The following is a 12,987-nucleotide window of genomic DNA, read 5'->3' as shown; positions in this document are numbered from 1 at the left end:
TTTTTTACCTTTTATCCGCCCAAGTTGCCTATGATGCTTGCAACTTCACACGCCGTCGAGATGTGTCTATTGCGATATCGACGATCGAATTGAAAAAAGCATTATTTTGGTGCCGGTGAAAGCGCTCGCGCGAGAAAATTGACCGCGAGGCACGCATTACTTCGACGCTGCTATGCAGCATACGCACTCGTCAGGAAATTATTGACAAGCGATGCGGATGTGTCGCGCACCGACGATTTTCTTTTTCACGAGAAAAAATCGAAAAATATTCACTGACATTTAATTGATAGATATAAGCGGTCCGTTCCGGCCATCGAAAAACATTTCCAGCACAGATGGAATATCGCTGAAATGAAGTACGAGCATTGAGAAATAACGTATGCTTGCTCAAGAATAATCCGTTCACTGAACTTGTAATCTCGGTTGCGGCTTTTATAGCTTGAAATAAGGCACGCTGGACAAAAAAAAAAGACCGCGAACTATTTATGGATTCAACTCTACGACTAGGCGTAAAGAAAAATGATACCTAGAAACTTTGTCTTCGAAAATAATCATCAAGGCATGTTCCCCAGTGCAACGAAACGCAATCGTCACAGGCTCATTAACCTCGATATCGTGCCAGACTTTCGCCTATTCGGCAAAAGCTTAATGCCGCGCCGATAAAAACAGAAAACAAAGTAAGCCTCCAAAATGACGAAAGGAAACGCGTGACGCAATCGCGACTCACTTTCACTCAGAAAAATGAAGAAAAAGTGTACGTGCGCGATAAAGCAACGACACAACAGCTACGCGCGGCGAAAACCCAGGGAAAATCTCGCGCGGCTCATCTCGTATAATCCTTTCTCCTAGGATCGTGGCTCGATCGCGTGTCCTCGTCGCGCGTACGTCTCATCGGTGCTTGTGCACGATAGCCCATCGCACGTACCATGCGCACGCGTTATAATTTCTTTTTTCCTTTCGCTCTCATGAGCAAGCCACTTTGTGTGTGTGTGTGTGTGTGTGTGTGTGTGTGTGTGTGTGTGTGTGTGTGTGTGTGTGTGTACGCGCGCGTGTGCGTGTGCGTGTGCCTAGAGGGCCAACGGAACGAATAACATGTAACTACGCGTTTTTACGTTACGAGTGCAAGACTTGATCAAAACAAATGGCGGAGAGCCCCGCGACTACAGAGATCGGATGAGCGGCGCGATAAGAGTTACTGTCTTGAATTGATTGTCTTGTTGGTTCCAGCTACTACTACTCTATAACTTGCCTGTCTTTATTGCTTTCTTTTGTGACGAGAAATTAACTTCGGAATATCCAACTGTATCGTAAGTTATGATCGTGGTAACAATGGCATTCGTCACAAATACGATAGAGCGTTTCTGCGTAACATACTGAGCAATCTTTTTTCTAGCTTTTTCATTCCTTAAAAAATATATTCCTCCACTAAATTTCTTTAATCATTTTAATTGTCGTAATCAAGCTTTTGCCAACTACTTTCGTCGTGCATAATCAAATTCCAACGGTGACTCTAACATGAATTAATCACTCAAAAAAGAGACTGATTGGTATCAATCAATATCAAAAGAGTAAGACATCGTCGCAATCCTCGATAAACTCAAAATCTATTTCACTTTTAGCATTGGCTTGTAGATAACTAATTAAACGAAAAAAGAAGAGCACAAAATATTAGAAGAAAATGATTAGAGGCCAATCAAAGTGTATTGACGTGTCAGTAAGGATAATTCGATAATAATTGCAGTCACAACATATCGCAGAAGTGGACTGGAAACTGGAAATAATCGCAGCGATCGCGGATAAGAGTGGAAAGGCAGCAGCCACACACAAGCGGCCTACATATAAGAAGCTGTGGTCAACGGATCCATATCTCTAGCAGAGCAGCAGCGAGTCGCGCGCGCATACGTCTTCGATGTAAGAAGTAAGCGTGCCGGCACGCGTGATGGCGATAAGGATTCTTTACGTCCCGCTGCCGCTGCTGATTCATTTATTCCAGCGCATCAGCTGAGTCAGCGCAGCTTTTCTTCTGGACGCCACGAGCTGCTGGGCTTTCCATCAGCCTGTCGCTCGTGATGCGAATTTCGTAGCAACCTCGCGGAACGCCACCTTACCATTCTCTCTCTCTCTCTCTCTTTCGTTTTTTATTCTGCGAGTTTCGAGAATTCCCTCGTCATTGGGCCGCAACAGGCCAGCTCGAGGTTTCAAGTGCGGACGCTCGTGCTTTTTTTATAAATAAGACTCGTCGCGCAAATCAAATTCATCAATGGCCGAATACGAGCATCATACGCTGGAGCTACATAGATATTTCACGCGTGTTTCGCAGATTGTCTACTTCAAGTGCGTTTTACGCCTTCAACATTGACTAACGAGAGAATTATTGACTTTCTTGCCGCTCGACTCAATTAATAAAAGACGACTTTGGAAATTATTGCGCACTCTGTTGCGACGTTAATGCCAGTTTGGATTCTAGTTAGTCTTCATTACCTTCTACTCCAACGTGCACTCATCAAATGGAAATTCTCGTGCAACTTTTTTAATCATTGCCGCGAAAATAAAATTCAACTTCTCCCTTTTTCATTGAAATTGTACGTTTCTTTTCCTCGGACGTCTGAGACGGCTCAAAAATCCTCAAAGCTTTTTCTCGGCAACGGCAGTCGTCCGGGTCGACAGACAGCCGTCATCGCAAGGCATCTCAATTGAGATCTATTCGAGCATCTATTTCACTGTCAACTTTACTCACGTGAGATATAATGGAGAGAGAGAGAGAGAGATGCGGGTCAAAGAGAGATAATCGCGCACTAAGATTTTTCAATGTCACGCATCGCTCCGTTTTTCGCTGCTGCTCCTATCTCTTAGTTTTTGCCCCACTCGCATCTTTGCGAGACGAAGAGCCGGTTATGCAATCGCTGCTTGCGACGATGTTGTCCTTGTGGACTTTGTGACGTGCGAGGAGCTATCACTTCCCTTTTCTTTCAGTCGGGCAGATAGCTAAATATGAATATTGAAGGATCAAGACGCCACTGTTCTCCATGTATGTACTGACGTATCACAGATATTCGAGTCGAAGCGTATGGCCATTGCCGCAAGTTTGGGATTGACGCCTCCGTTGTGCTTATGCTAATGATCCTCGCATCAAAATTTAGCCGTTACAGATTTGACGATTTGGTGAACAAATATTCATTTGATCCTTCCGACAGATCTACTCGTCGAACCCTACTTGCGCACTAGCTCCGAGGATCAGTTTAATCCTCACCGCATCGATTGATGTATAACCTCGCGGAACAAGTACACACGCGCACAAATAGAATAGATATTGCATTACACAACCCTCGTCATCATTAACGTGCACGCATCACAATGTATGTGTGCTCACACGCGTGCACAGTCAATGCAAATCGTCCAGCCCAGCCCGCGGACGCGAAACTTCGTTTCCCGCTCTGTGTCTGAAAGCGTACCTACCTACGGGTGTAAAACTGATTCGCCTGCAAGTTTTCAGAGTTTCGAGTGAAAATAAGTCTGATTTTCCGTGGTAAATTTGCATCGGCAAGTGTTCCTGCGCGCGTCAACCGTTGGAGCTGTAGCCGCGCTTGGCTGGAAATTGGAGAAACGAGCGAGAGAAAGAGAGAGGGAGAGAGAGAGAGAGGCTGAAGCGTAACAAGGCGTATAATAAAACCCTAGTGACACGAACAAACAGCCATCTGCGGCGCACTAATACCCCTGCGGTGCCGGCACCGCCCCGAAAAACTCCGCTCGCGCCTCCCGAATTACAATGACAATGCCTGAAATCCGATCCGCCCGCGGGCATGTACCGCTCATACCTACTCGTTCTTTCGCACCTCTCTGATTTTTACCTACTTTGTCACGGTCTAGTTGCGCGTGTGTGCACTTCTGTCTCGCTCGGCCTCTCTCTCTCTCTCTCTCTCCTTTTTTCGAGTGCTTATTATGTCTTCACGCCCTTTGTCGCGCACCACTCTGACGTTATGTCTACTTTGTACGTGCTGTCTACCTTTTTGCCTACTTTGATTCTTTTTGTTTTGTTATTCGCTGAGCGTCACACAGATTGTTCGCCTGTCTATCTTATCTTTTCATTTTAATCTTCGATTTTCCTGGCAGCCTACCGTAAACACTGCTAGTTAGTTTGGTTTCTATAGGGTGCAAAATAATGCAAATATGTCTATGTGAGAAATAGAGAAAAGGAAACTCGCGTGCACTCGAGTCGTGTGAACATATCCGAAATACGGTCAGTGGAACGAAACAACGCACAATGCTGGAATCACGTTGAGACGCGGAGGGGGGAGGGGGGGGGGGAGCCACGCTTTTGGGTGCCGGTAACTGGAGAGCACGCGCGCGAGTTCATTGTCGGCTAATAGGCAGGTAATACAGCGGACCCCACCGTGCGATGCGGACGCGCACGGATATAGCCAATACATGCACATAGCCAGAGGTGGCTTTTTTTTCTCTCATCTCGAAAATACGTATTATTTGGTGAAGGGGCCCTCGGAATCATATACGAGCCCAAAGATGTATATGTACTTACTTTTCAACAGCGGCAGGTCGTTCATGAAACCTCCGTCGTCCACGTTTGTGTTCTGCAACAACGGGAATTCGTTGTAATTATTGAGGCGTCTCGTTGTCGCTAATGTTATTAATGTAATTACGCGCTGGGCCAACTAATTAACTAGTATCGCGCGTCACTGTCAAGCAGACCTTGTTATTATCAATCCAAACAGTCCATTATGACATTAATAATTTGCATCAAAGCAATTATTTTCACGTACTTGCAGAAAAGAGATTTTCCATTTGATAAAATTTTGAGAATTTTAGGAAGTTCAGTACAACCAAATATACTATGTGACGTATAACGATATATCTCGTGGAATTTCGCGAGATAAATACAGCAAGCACTAAAGTCGAAACTATTTATGATTACGAGAGGAATAAGAATAAGTTTTCAAGCCGCAAACGGGACACAACAAAGCTTTGGTTCTCCCTTTTTAAGCGAAAATAACAACGATTCGTTTTTACGATCCTACTCTCACTTTGTGTGTGCAGGTTGGTCTCTCGAGTTTTCTGAGAATTATTTCGAAAATGAAAGTACATTCCACGTCGATGTTACTGAACGCGCATTAGCAGAGTACAAGAGCAGAGCGCGATAAAATTATATCTGATTTGCAGAAATATTACCGTATGTAGTGTTTCTGTAAATTAGATAATAATCTGTTATAATTTGGAAAACGATGAAATGAAAGTTACGCCATTCTATCGGAAGAGATCAAGTAATAAAACGACGATTAGGCCAGGCAGCAAAGTCAATCGTGTTTTATATATGTTATAGAAATCCATCACCAAAAGTAGTTCAAAATACGTAAAGGTGTATTTGAAGATGGCGATTACGTACATCGTCGCTCACCTGAGGGTCGTCCACGAGACTGGTGTGTAGCACGAGGTCGGTCTGGTCGAGGCCGGGCGGTGGCAGCAGAGCATCGGGACGTCTGACCGCCCCATAGTCAACATTACGACCTCCGCTACCTCCGCCACCACCGCCGCCGCCTCCACCACCACCTCCACCCCCGCTATTCCGGCCACCATCGTACGGAAACGACGCATGCATATTTGTCTGCAAACAAACAAAAATAGGTCAATGTTGACTGGATATACTCTGAAATTGTTCTTTATTCGAAAGCTACCAGGAAACAAATTTATACATTGGTTTTTTTATGACATCACACGAATCAACTAGTAAAAGTAGTTACGCCGATTCAAATCCATTCAAGTTTCCGTAGCCGCAGCTAAATTAGCTTTCTGCAACTGTAAATTTTACGACATTGCTATTTTGATGAATCATCGCAGGCTTACTCATACAGGAAACTCGTTATAACTCTTTTGAATTTAAATATAGAAACTTTCCATGTCTAACTGGTGGCTGAAAATAAATAAAAAATCTTTGATTCGCAAAGTGAAACTTTACTAAGAACAGCCGTATTGTTACAGTGGCTTCTTTTTAGCGTCAATCAATATGAAAACTTGACGTATAAAAATGAGGAAGAACCTTGATGAGGCTCATAAGTCGGCTAGCTACGGAAAAAATATAAGCACGCCAGCACTTCATGTATATTTTACAGGAAAAAGATAAGAGGTACGTGCGTCGATGGCTCGCGGATGAAAATGTAAACGCAACGCGGTTTTATTTGCTTGATGTACTCGAGTTGAATACTAATGTCGCATCTCTGCAGAAAAATTTTATTTTTTTATAGACTTATTTTTTGTTGTTAGCCTGCACCTCGATTGGCGTACATAAGCTCTTGCTCTTTGCATCCAATTAAGTTGAACTTGCTCGCGAGTACGTACGCCGCAACCTTTACGGTATGCGCGCATGGACACATTTACGTTGACCATTCAAAATTTGGAAAAACAGCAGGTCTGCAGATTGAGTACACACGATTTGATTATTTTGAAGGAGAGTGCGGGTAGCAGGCGTCGGGGATCTAAATTAAAACGTCATCTAAGATTCGCGTTGGAGAGGCGATCGGCGTGGTGCCCATTAAAATTCCTTGAAGCGAAATAACGCGTGAGTCAGTCGCAGGCCGAAACAAAAACAATGGGGCAAAAATCGACACGGAGAATAATCCTGGAAGTGCGAGAAAGGAGAATCGTCGAACAAGAAGCGAGATAAGCTCATTGATGTTGTTGCTCGCGCAGAATAGGCAGTGGATTAGCGGTATCCGGCTTTGCGGGGATTGTCTGTGCATAAAGTCGACGAGACGCCGTCGTTCGATCGCTTCCCGATAGAAGGAACCGCTGCGCGGCGCGTCTGCCGCGGCTGCGTTGGTCAAACATTTAATTTGTCGCTGTTGCCGGACAATTCGTATTTTATCAGTGGAGAATCTTCAAACGCGAGTGTTCGTTAGCTTCTCGGAGAAATTTCTGCAATTACTGTCGGTCGCCTAGATTCTACATATAACGCACTGGGAATGATTAAAGCTAAGGTTATAATGATCGTGCGCGCAAATAAATTGCGAGCGCAACGATGCCGAACTAATAATCGAACGCTATCAATTGAGTTTCAGTGGGTATTCTCTCGCGTGCGCGAGGCGTGAAACTTGGAGATTCCGAGGAGCCGATTGGGTGCAGTTTGCGCGCACGAAGATGCGTTTATAAATCTTCAATGAAAGACGTATTCTATCGTTTATGGATAAACCATCGATTGACGCGCGATCTATTGTCTCGAGAAGTTCCCATGTGCAAACGCTTCGCTTAAATCGCCACTTATTTTGCGCTGCGAGCATCCGCAGAAAACCGTTAGTATACACGAATGTTGCGTGAAAACGATGGCGTAATCGTACGCGAGGCTAAGGGAGATAAAAGCTCGAAAAGTTCGCTGGGAAAATTGGTTTACACGCGATCCGCATGCAAAGTCACACGGCTGATTTATAACATTTACACCGGCGCCGATACCCCGTGATCTCATCAGCTTCATTAGGCCGAGTTTTGCTTTTACGTCGACCGCTTGTCTTTTCCACCTTCATTCTATTTATTAAAGGCGGCAGTTCGCGAGATATGAGCTCGCGCTTTACCCGCGCCAGCGTGGACCGTTAGAGTGCATTCGAGAGATGACTCGACGGTGAGCGCCGCCGCGCGAAATGTCAACTGCGCGCGCGTGAGAAAATTTGCGAAGACTGGCGCAGTGAAAAAGAAACGAGCATGAGCCGTCGGCTCGAAAGTTTCGCTATCCGACATTCGTTTAATGACTCCATTTAATGATACTCTTACGAGTAATCATGTTGGAGTTTATCAATGATTTTTTGTGTATCGAATTTTCGCCAATCGGTTAAACTGTCTGCTTGTGCGCGCGTGCTAAAGAAAACAAATATGTGTGTGTGTGTGTGTGTGTGTATAACAATAATGGTATTTCTCGATTGCATTTACGAATCCGATAAAACGACTCATTATATTGAGAAATTTACGGACTAAAGCTCCGCATACAATGTAATTAGTGTTAATTGAGGGAATTCTATCAAGACCAGCTTGTTTACTTTAGAGACTATTTTCACGGAGAATTCGAATGATCCGTTTTAAAAGCTAATTACTTAGAGGAATTTTTATCTTCCCATTGAATTTTCCACTGATAACGGATGGACGTTTATCGGATTCTCACTTGATATTCACTTGCAATTTCTTGCAATCCTCGATCGCGCGCAAGTTAAAGAACAAAAAGAACAAAGTCTCTTTTCCACTTGACATCGGTGTTGATCGCATTAGGTCAATTAGCGGTAAGGTTTTCAACGGAGAAGAGGAAAAAAGCACACGGCAAAGCTTAACGATTCATTAGCCAATGCAGGCGTTCGAGATTTCAGTGGTAAGCACGGCACGTATTCAGGACTCCGCGCGAATCGGTAATCGCCAAACAATAACGATTTTCGCCGCCTAATTGTATCTCGTTGAGAGGAAAAAAAGGAGATGCTGGATAAAGCCGCGAGGATGATCAAGCCGTATCACGCGAGCGAAGCACCGCAAACTAAGTGGCAGCCGTAGTCTGCGAGAAGGAGGTTAAGCGGTCCAAGGCCGCGAACGAAAGCAAGTGGTCGTCGTCACTCAAATTGAATCGTTAATTAGGAATGCCTTCGCGCGCGGATACTGCTCGTGCGCGGTAATTGATGGCTCAAATTAATCTTCGTCGCCTTTGCGCGTCTCGCGCGCGCGCACAATAGCGGCCGTTTTGAAGCGTCGTCGCGATCGGTTGACTGTCCGCCAAAGAACGCCGGCTTTTCATCGCGCGACGACTTTTTTTCCGCCGAGGAATCGAGGCCTCCGGCATTAACGAGGGTGCGCCGTTATAGATGTTTATTGGTCGTTCGAGATCCGCTCGATGGCTTGCGCGCGGTCACATTGTGTGGCTGCGTTATTTTGTTTCTCCAGATAAATTTGTGCAGAGATCGTGTAACGATCGGCGTCGTTTTCTAGTGGCGACTCGCACTTGCATTTTCGAAAGAAAGGGAAAAAAATTCAATGGGAAAGCCGTAAATCTCGGCGGATCGAATCATAAATCTCGGCATTCATAAACGCTCAAAATTCATCAAACTCGCATGAATCGTGTCCGCGCGAGGAAATTTCTAATTAGGCTCTATCTCTGTCTCGCGCATTCGCCGCGCGCACGTAATAAATCGAATGGCCCGCCGGTAATGAATCGTCGCTGCGAGCGTCCACCTCTCACAATGGGGTAGATTTTTCTACGCGTGCGCGGCGTATACGATGACCCGGAGACCGTAAGGATTCCTGAAAAGCATTAAGCGAATTTCACCGCACGGACGCGGACCCAATTCCCACACGATGACTCGACGGATAGCCTGCGCACTCGAGACGGCGCTGCATCTCTATACGCCTTATGTCCTCGGCGTATATCCTCTGAATAGCCGGCGACTGCTTGTCGACAACATGTTCTGGCGTTGTATCCTGTTTAATTCATTCGAGGATGACTCATTTGAATTAGATTTTGACACTGTTTAACCAAGCTTTCATCAAATGCGTGTTCATTCGTTTCTTCACTGCCGTTACAATAAGTGATTAACTTGGCTTACATTTCGAGACGTCGTTTGCGACGCTTTCAATCTACTTTGTAAAGAGCACCCAAGGTTTTATGTAACTTTATAATGTTACGTCACTGATGGTAGTTGCGCATCTTGATGCGGGCTAAATCTGCGATAAATTTTTCAAAGCTTGACAAATCTGCCAAGTTATTGCTCGATTTCAGGAAGAAAAATCCAGTCGCAATTAATTTTGAAATCGGAGTTTGAGAAAAAAGCAGAAGCTAGTCGAAGGAATAGGAAAAGCAAAACGTCAAAGAGTTAAAGCGATAGACTAGTTTGAAAAGAGCGCAAGGGAAAACTCGTCCGTGTTCAGTCATAAACCCAATTAAACGTCTACACGCGATATAATTGAAAGGACAAGGCGCACAAAGAAGCTGGACACGTTTCATACGGCGAAGGTGGAAGGAAAGAAATGATATCACAGAGTACTAATTAACGACAGCTCCTGCTGCCGTCGCTGTACTCTCCGTCATTCGTCCTCGTTGTTGCTTTGGCTTCAGAGGCGATAAGTTTCCTCTCTCTCCCTCTCCCTCTCCCCTATTATCGCGGCAGGCAGTTTATTTTTCCTTGAACGCTCGCGACACAGAAAGGTTTTTCTCTCTGCGTGTCGAGTAGCTCTGATAAAAGCGAAATCAGGCGAAAAGAGCGCAAAGTGACTCGTACCGCCGAGAGAGAAAAAGAACAAGAAATAAATTTGCCGGCGGAGGAGAGAGAGAGAGAGAGAGAGAGAGAGAGAGAGAGAGAGAAGCATAAACGCCGCTAATAAGATGAAACACGATCGCCTTTCTCTCGTTAGGCGCTTGCGCGCGGAAAATGAAAAGGCTGCTGATGGATTTTTGCAGCGTACGCGCGTGCGATTACGCAGGTATATACGTACTGGAAGGACGACGGCCTGTTTGGAATATGGATGTGCCGCGCAACAGTTAATTGGGTGCGTATTTTGCGGCCGGATGCTGATCGACGCTGCAGGGATGCCAGTCCCATTTTTTTTTCTCCCTTAATGTTAAGCAGCTCCCTCATTTTTCTGCCTCGAGTTTCGTTTGTTTCCAAGAAAACTTGAAATGATAATACTGAGTGATATAATGGCGTAACCAACGCGAAGCCCAGCTTAGTACGCCTGTTTACACACATTGATTGGAGATATGATAATGGGAAGCTCGGTTAATTAAGTATTATATAAAATAACTTAATTTTACACTTGATTGAACGTCCACTTGATTTGTTCAAAGATAACAGTTGCGTACTTGAATCTCATTGGAAAGCTTTTATATGAACTTCTTTTACGTAATTTTCGTTAAATTATGCCGACGGCCTCTTGAACAATTGCGTTCTTGAAAATCCGCTCAACTACAAACAGCCAAAGAACTTCGGTCGCATCGCGCGTGAAAGTTCATTCAAGGAACCGTTATACTTGTATCGTGAGCACGCGGGCACATGTATAAAAGGCACGTAATACCAAGCGGTTATTAATCAGGATCGCCGCCAGTTTCCGGCCCAGTCCAGTTGCCACGGCGGCACACCACGAGATCGTTCCAAATATTTTGCCGTCGCTCAGTTCTTAATCGAGCGCATTCTTTCGACTTTTTTTCGCTTTAGCCTCCATGCCTGCTTCTCTCTCGCTCACACACGCGCGCGCGCGATGTGTCATATTACACGCGGAGGGAAAAAACGTTTTTACTTTCCGCACATCCGTTGTCGCAAGCGCTTTTAGCTAATTAATGAAATTATATTTCCATCGGCCTGTTGCGTTGCGTTGCGCCTGGCGTCGCTCTCATATTTTTATATCAGGCATTCTTGTTGACATACGAATTACATGCTTCAACGGCTTGGTGATTATTGTGTGCTTTACTTCAAATAGAATCGTGTTGCAATCGCCGTTTTCTTTTTTGTTGAAATTATTTCTTTGACTTGCAATATTTTTATGGCTGTTTTTTTCTTTTTTATTTTTGATAGCGAGGAAAAATTATGATAGTAACTAATTCGTGTTCATTGATTGGCCGATAAAATTATAATCTCAAATCAATCAAGCAGCACAACACTTACTGAAAAATGTTGAAATATCCTCATTAAGTAGGAATATCACTTCATCTTTTATTCCGTCTTTCATTCGTGGCTATATACAGCTTTTGAAGCTGTAGCTCCCGTTATTCATTGGCCAAATTATGTCTGATGTGCCACGTCGATCGTAATAAAATAGCAAGAATCGAGAGATAAAACCAGAAAGCCGAAAATATTCTTAGAATCATTGAACGGCAGGTCATACAGATTTTGGTCGCTCTCGGAATCGACAGCCAGCTTGGCGCTATGCTGCCGACGAATGTATATCGCCCGCTCGTATAGATAGCGAGGTGCGATATACATCTAACTGGTTTGCAGCGTTATATCGTTTTCTTTTCCTCCTTCATTAAACTGCTGCTCGTAGTCGCCGGAAATCGTAAAATCCACTGCTTGTATTTTTCGTTTGCGAGTAATTGTCGCAGCGTAATTGTAATTGTCGGCTGATGAGTCTTGCGGAACGACTTTCGGTGGCAAACAGTTCAAATTTAAATTCTTTTTTTCCCCCGTTGTCTCATTGCTTTATTTGACAATTTTATCTGTAGTTTTGGTCGACGAGGAATGCCAGCAATTTTTATGAAGTTAATGATATTATTTTGCGAACCGAGTGATCTAGGTTAATCATTATTGCTTCGTACGAAGTTTTGTTTCTCATTTTTCTAGAAAACTACACATGAAGACTTTTTTACGCGTGAAGGATAGTTTAAAAGATATATTTCAACGATTTACGGTTTCAATTAGGTTCACAATATCTTGATCTAGCGCAATCGCGTCTCAGTGACCCAAAATAATCTGAAAGCTATTTAAATAAGATTATACTTTTTTCAGCACTCGGAACCGTCACGAGCGAGCCTCACCACGGAAGCACCGATTACATTCTTTGCGATCTACACTGCAACGAAAATGAAAAACGAAGCAGATGACACACAATCGAGTGAAAAAAGATCTGATCTTTATGAAGAAATCACGATATTATTAGATACATCTGGAACGTCGCCAGAGGCAACAATCAGCATCAACACCAGCAAAAAAAAAGAAAAGGGGGCACTTAACTTTTTAATTGCAAATGCGCGGCAGTGACGATAGGATCTAGATGCGCATCGAAGGGATTAATTTACCAAAAAAGAGAGAAGTTACGCGCAGCTTGAATTTCTACGGTGCGTTATTATATAAAAAAAATAAAGAAGAGAAAAAAGAAAAGGAAGTCGCCTCTTTCTTTTTGCCACTGCTGCCGCTGCCGGCACGTACATACAACTTTCCACTGATCTAGCGCACGAGATACCGTCGCACTGACGGATGGCTCTCGCGCTTGGCAGGTGTTGATGTTACCCACCTCGCACACAGAATGTGC

At 44.3% G+C, this 12,987-nt stretch overlaps 1 protein-coding gene across 2 annotated transcripts in view; it reads right to left on the bottom strand.

The window, feature by feature from the left end:
• The window catches only part of LOC131668641 (transcription factor AP-2-epsilon), a 176,530-nt gene that overhangs the window by 23,481 nt on the left and 140,062 nt on the right, over nucleotides 1-12,987 (bottom strand). Inside the window, exons 4-5 of one of the 2 annotated variants that reach the window (XM_058942983.1) lie at nucleotides 5,408-5,614; nucleotides 4,535-4,586 (exon numbers count right to left, since the gene is read on the bottom strand). In XM_058942983.1, coding sequence (XP_058798966.1) covers nucleotides 4,535-4,586; nucleotides 5,408-5,614 — 259 coding nt within the window. Of the gene's footprint in view, nucleotides 1-4,534; nucleotides 4,587-5,395; nucleotides 5,615-12,987 lie in introns of both variants that reach the window. The other variant, XM_058942982.1, reaches the window with a different exon arrangement.

The sequence above is a fragment of the Phymastichus coffea genome, unplaced genomic scaffold (assembly GCF_024137745.1).
Source record: "Phymastichus coffea isolate CEN01 unplaced genomic scaffold, Cenicafe_Pcof_1.1 PCOF00082, whole genome shotgun sequence".
NCBI classification, from domain to species: domain Eukaryota; kingdom Metazoa; phylum Arthropoda; class Insecta; order Hymenoptera; family Eulophidae; genus Phymastichus; species Phymastichus coffea.
This window is presented reverse-complemented; position numbering and strand designations above follow the sequence as displayed.